General features: G+C 44.6%; 1 protein-coding gene across 1 annotated transcript; it reads left to right on the forward strand.

The window, feature by feature from the left end:
* Positions 1-2,952: 2,952 nt before the first annotated feature.
* LOC113609669 (olfactory receptor 4D2-like) lies at positions 2,953-3,887 on the forward strand. The gene is given in 2 exon segments (XM_027087107.1): positions 2,953-3,109; positions 3,112-3,887. Coding segments are annotated over 2 exon segments (933 nt in total).
* The last annotated feature ends 1,855 nt before the right edge of the window (positions 3,888-5,742 follow it).

Raw genomic sequence — 5,742 nt, forward strand, 5'->3', positions numbered from 1 at the left:
AAGTGTTTCTGAAAGACTTAGAAACTTTTCTTTTTTTGCAGTACGCGGGCCTCTCACTGTTGTGGCCTCTCCCGTTGCAGAGCACAGGCTCCGGACGCGCAGGCTCAGCGGCCATGGCTCACGGGCCCAGCCGCTCTGCGGCATGTGGGATCTTCCCGGACTGGGGCACGAACCCGTGTCCTCTGCATCGGCAGGCGGACTCTCAACCACTGCGCCACCAGGGAAGCCCGACTTAGAAACTTTTTAGCAACTCCCATTGTTCCCTTGTCCCCAGCAAGACTCATTCCAGCTCTGCTTCCTGTTCCCAGTCCAATAATTTCTCCCTAAGGATATCCCTTCGTCCCCAGGGTCATGCCGATGAGTTGTGTGTGTGAGGTATGGGCAGAGATCAGAAAGCTGTGAAGCTGCATAGAGAGGACCTCCCAGAAATATGTAAGACCTGAACTCTCTTCCCCCATTCGGGGCTGAAGGAAGGTGAGAGTCTGAGGGTTTCCACACTTCCGAATAGGTCAATAGTAGCTAGGTTCTTGCAAACACCTGCTGGAGGCTGGAGAGAATAAAAAAGTGATATAGACTTGATGGTACTAAGTTTAAAGTTGGAGGAGAGCCTTGGGAAGTAATTGAGGGGATGTGCTTTTAAGCAGCTGCTTTAGGTTGCATGTAAAACCCAGTAATTTTAACAACCAGTTATAGATGTGGCTTTATGAGATAGGGAACATAGGATAAGTAAATTCACTTTAAAAATCTCCACATAATCAATTACCTCCTTAATACATTAACTTGACAATATTTACTGAGCATGTGCTGTATCAGAGTGGCTGTTCCAAGTCCTGGGGTTGCCAAGATATTGAAATTACGATGTAGTAAGTTGAGGAGAGAAGCTGAAAAAATGAATGATGATAAACCTATAGCAGAGTATGTTTTCGATGTTTAAGAACACTGAAAAATGGGGAATTTGTTCTGTATGGGAGAAATGGTGACAGGAATGACAGAGAGGGTGATATTTTAGTGGGCCTTTTCTAGGGTTGAGAAGGTATGAACAGAATTCCAGGGAACCAACATGGAAATAAATAAATATGGAGTGTGTTTAAGACTTTAATCCATTAAAGAGCTAGTGGTTCATCAGAGGCGGAGATACCGATTAGAAAGGCAGATGGAGCTTACGTTTTACAGCCCTGTATGACATGCTGTGTTGCATGCACGTGTACATGTATCCACCCTGACCTGATCCACAAAGTATTGGATGTGGCTCCTAAGGGGCTCTGGTGAGCATCACTACAAGGATAGAAGTGAGGGGAATGTGATCATTTCAGCATTTAGAAAGGTCTCATGGACAGCTGTGTAGAAAGTGGACTGGAGTGAAAACAAATTGAAGTGAAAAATAAGGGAGTGATCTCTCAGACATAAGAGAATAAATGTATGGATACCAAGGGGGGGGGTAGGATGAATTGGGAGATTGGGATTGAAATATATACACTGCTGTGTATAAAATAGATAACTGGTGGGAACCTACTGTGTAGCACAGGAAACTCTACTTGGTGCTCTGTGGTGACCTAGATGGGAGGGAAATCCAGGAAAGAGGGGATATGTGTATACGTATGGCTGATTCACTTTGCTGTACAGTGGAAACTAACACAACATTGTAAAGCAACTGTACTCCAATAAAAATTAATTTAAAAAAATAAGGGAGTGGTCTCTGATAGATAATGGATTGCATGAGGTCAGGGTGGGAGATGAGACGAGGCAGGGGGAGTGGGGAGGGCACTTAACCCTCACCTGTCACCTCTATCTCTCAACCTCTATGTCCTTCTTCCCCTTTGTTCCCATTCCCTCCCCTGCCCACCATCTTTCCATCTCTTCTTCCTTCACTCATTCTATTCCCCCATTTTCCTTCCTTATAATTTCCTTCCTCCCTTTAATTCTTTGTCTATTTCCATTTCTTCTCCTTCAATATTTTTTTCTCTTCTACTCTTGGATTCAATAACATCTTCTGAAATTGCTGTCCTTTCAGAAGAGCTCTAAGTCTCCTTCAAACAATATATTCATCATCTATTTCTTCACTAATGATAGTTACCCCTCTGCCTCTTGTCTCCACCTCTGATCTGGGGAGCCTCACCTAGTAAGGGACGACCTACTGTGAAGGATGGAAAGAAATGGAATGCCCCAGATGTCCAGCTGTATCCAGAGGCTCCCCTGCATGGATCTGCACACACAATAGCTTTTCACCCACTCAGCAGTTAACACCAGCTATTTATTAAGTACTGACTATGAGCAAGGATGGGTACTGCAGGGCACAAATAAATTATGAATCAAGACTTATGTCTGTAGCATATTATGAACTGTGGAGGAAAAATATAGACACATGAAAAATTCATTAACATTATGATGTGCTAACTGTTGTATGAAAAATGATTGGTACAAAAATGTATTAGAGACTGGAAAGGGGAGGACGTCTTTAGAGCAGGAGACTACACAGAGGAGAGTGATTACCATTTATTATTCCAGGCACTGTTCTAGGAACCTTATGTGTTATTTTATTTAATCCCCTAGACAATTTCTATAAAGAAAACATTTTTCTTATAGATGTGGAAACTGAGATTAAGAGAGATTAAGTAACTAGCTCAAGGCCAAATCTCAAGGAAATAGAGGCTTTGAAATTTGACTGCAGGTCTGTTGGACTCCAAGAGCCTTCCCACCACTATATTACACCGAATCTTTGAAAGGCAGGTTGCATGTGTCTCTGGATGGCTTTAAGATATCTCAAGAATGTGTATTCCAGCACTAACTAGTGAACTCTCCAGAGACAAGGCCATTTAATCAGAACTGGTATTACGATCTGCACATAAATTTCCATCAGCTAGACCTGGACACTGAAAGCACTAAATGGGCAAATAGTGACTTCATGCATCTCTGTCTGTGGTTTGCGTTTTTTAGGTGTATGGAGAAGACACCATGGAATCAGGGAGCCTCACGTGAGTATCAGAATTTGTCTTCCTGGGGCTCTCACAGACTCAGGAGCTCCAGCTCTTCTTGTTTCTGGTGTTCCTGTTTGTCTCCACCTCCACTGTCCTGGGAAACCTCCTCATCATGGTCACAGTGACCTTTGGTTCCCACTCCAAACACCCATGTATTTTCTGCTCTGAAATCTGGCTGTGTTAGAGCTCTGTTTCTCCACGGTCACTGCCCCAAAGATGGTGGTGGACCTCCTCGCTGAGAAGAAGGCCATCTCCTATCAGGGCTGCATGGCCCAGATCTTCTCCTTCCACTCTGTGGGAGGGTCCATGGTTTTCTTCCTCTCATTTATGGCCTATGATTGCCTTGTTGCCATCTCTCAGCCCCTCCACTATGTCACCATCATGAACACTCAGATCTGTGTGGGGCTGGTGGTGACTAACTGGGTGGGAGGCTTCATCCATTCCATTTCCCAACTGACTCTGATGATCCCCCTGCCTTTCTGTGGCCCCAATGTCCTAAATAATTTCTACTGTGATGTTCCACAAGTGCTGAGACTTGGCAGCACGGGCACTTCCCTCCTGGAGTTCCTTATCATTTCCAATAGTGGGGTGCTGGTCCTCATCTGGTTCCTCCTTCTCCTGACCTCCTACTCAGCCATCCTGGTGATCCTGAGGTCTCATTCAGGGCAAGTGAGGAGGAAGGCAGCTTCTACCTGCACCACTCACATTGTCGTGGTGTCTATGGTCTTTGTTCCAAGCATTTACCTCTACACCCAGCCCTTTACCTCCTTCTCCATTGACAAGGCTGTATCCATTAGCCAAACTGTCATGACCCCCATGCTCAACCCCATGATCTACACCCTGAGAAACAAGGAGATGCAGGCAGCAGTGAAAAGAGTAAGGAGGTACCAGCTGGTTTATAAAAGGGAGTGACAGTGGGCAGACCACTTCTCTTTGGCTTTGTTTTCTATTTATAAGGTGGAGTGACAGCCACTGTTTACTGCTTCATAGCTTTGGAAATGTTGTGAAGTTCATCTTAGAACTTAATAATTTTGAAATTAAGCAACTCAGTTTTTTAGGAAAAAGGAAAATATCCTTATTTTTTTTGTGTGTGTGTGAAGGTTGATTTGAACACTTCTATGACAGTAAGATATGTTCCCTTGGAAATATGTTGGAAAGCCACCTCTCCTTTATGCCTCTGGTGGACAGTTTTCCCTTAGGATGACAGCATTTCCCCAGAAGAGCAGTTCTGTTTTCTGCCTTTTGATCTCTTTTCCCGATAACCCTTTTGTTCTTTGTCCAGAGTGATAGAGAAAGTGCAGAACTTGGAGACTTGGCCCTAAACTGGGAGCCTTTGTCCCATTACTTACCAAACTAGTAACCTTGAATGAGCCACCTGACCTCTCTTGCATTCATGGATTCTTCCTCACCAAACTAGCATAAAACAATATCTGTCTCAATAATCTCACTTCTGTTATAAGATTCAAATTTTAAAAATGTGTAAGAATATTTTGTAAACCATGGAACCTACGTAAAGATTATTGTTGTTGTCATTATTCCTGACATTTATTCTTCCATCAGTTGAGTAGTGTTTTGGAAGTAGGGCAGATATTCCTAAGTGCAGTGAGGGAGGCATGGAGAGGGTGGGGGCTGAACTCCAGAGGGGTCATGCAACATGCCCCAGGGTGAAACTGAGACTAGAGAGTGACATAAATTCAGGGGCATGCAGACACTATCAAACTCTTAGAGGAAAACATAGGTAGAACACTCTATGACATAAATCACAGCAAGATCCTTTTTGACCCACCTCCTAGAGAAATGGAAATAAAAACAAAAATAAACAAACGGGACCTAATGAAACTTAAAAGCTTTTGCATAGCAAAGGAAACCATAAACAAGATGAAAAGACAACCCTCAGAATGGGAGAAAATATTTGCAAATGAAACAACTGACAAAGGGTTAATCTCCAAAATTTACAAGCAGCTCAATATCAAAAAAAACCAAACAACCCAATCCGACAGAGGTGGGAGTCTGCGAGGGCAGAACCCAGGGCACGCAGATCCAATAGTGCCTGGTTCAGTTTCTTCTCCCTAATAATGGCGACTTCCACAGCGTCCTGGGTTTTATTCCACTCATCTTGAGAAGGCTTCTGCGCATCCTGGTAGAGGGCGCGGCCGCAGCACTGGTTTTGCATTTTCAAGAGACACTGGGCATCCTCACGCTTCTCCTCGGCCAATTGGCGAAAAAAGTGGCCCACACCATCCAGAGTCCCATTGTTGCTGTTGAAATAGAAGCTCAAACAGAGCCACATGGAGGACAGGCTCTGGTGCTCCAGCCAGGCATCAGGGCTGTGCCACTGAGGTGGAACAGCCAAGTTCAGGACACTGGTCCACAAGAGACCTCCCAGCTCCACGTAATATCAAATGGTGAAAATCTCCCAGAGATTTCCATCTCAACGCCAAGACCCAGCTCCACTCAACAACCAGCAAAATACAGTGCAGGACACCCTATTCCAAACAACTAGCAAGACAGGAACACAACCCCACCCATTAGCACAGAGGCTGCCTAAAATCATAATAAACCACAGACACCCCAAAACACACCTCCAGACATGGACCTGCCCACCAGAAAGACAAGATCCAGCCTCATCCAGAACATGGGCACCAGTCCCCACCACCAGGAAGCCTACACAACCCACTGAACCAACCTTAGCCACTGGGGACAGACACAAAAAACAACAGAAACTACGAACGTGCAGCCTGCAAAAAGGAGACCCTAAACACAGTAA

Source organism: Aethalodelphis obliquidens, unplaced genomic scaffold, assembly GCF_003676395.1.
Source record: "Aethalodelphis obliquidens isolate GAN/ISIS:26980383/991018 unplaced genomic scaffold, ASM367639v1 scaffold58, whole genome shotgun sequence".
Taxonomy (NCBI): Eukaryota; Metazoa; Chordata; class Mammalia; order Artiodactyla; family Delphinidae; genus Aethalodelphis; species Aethalodelphis obliquidens.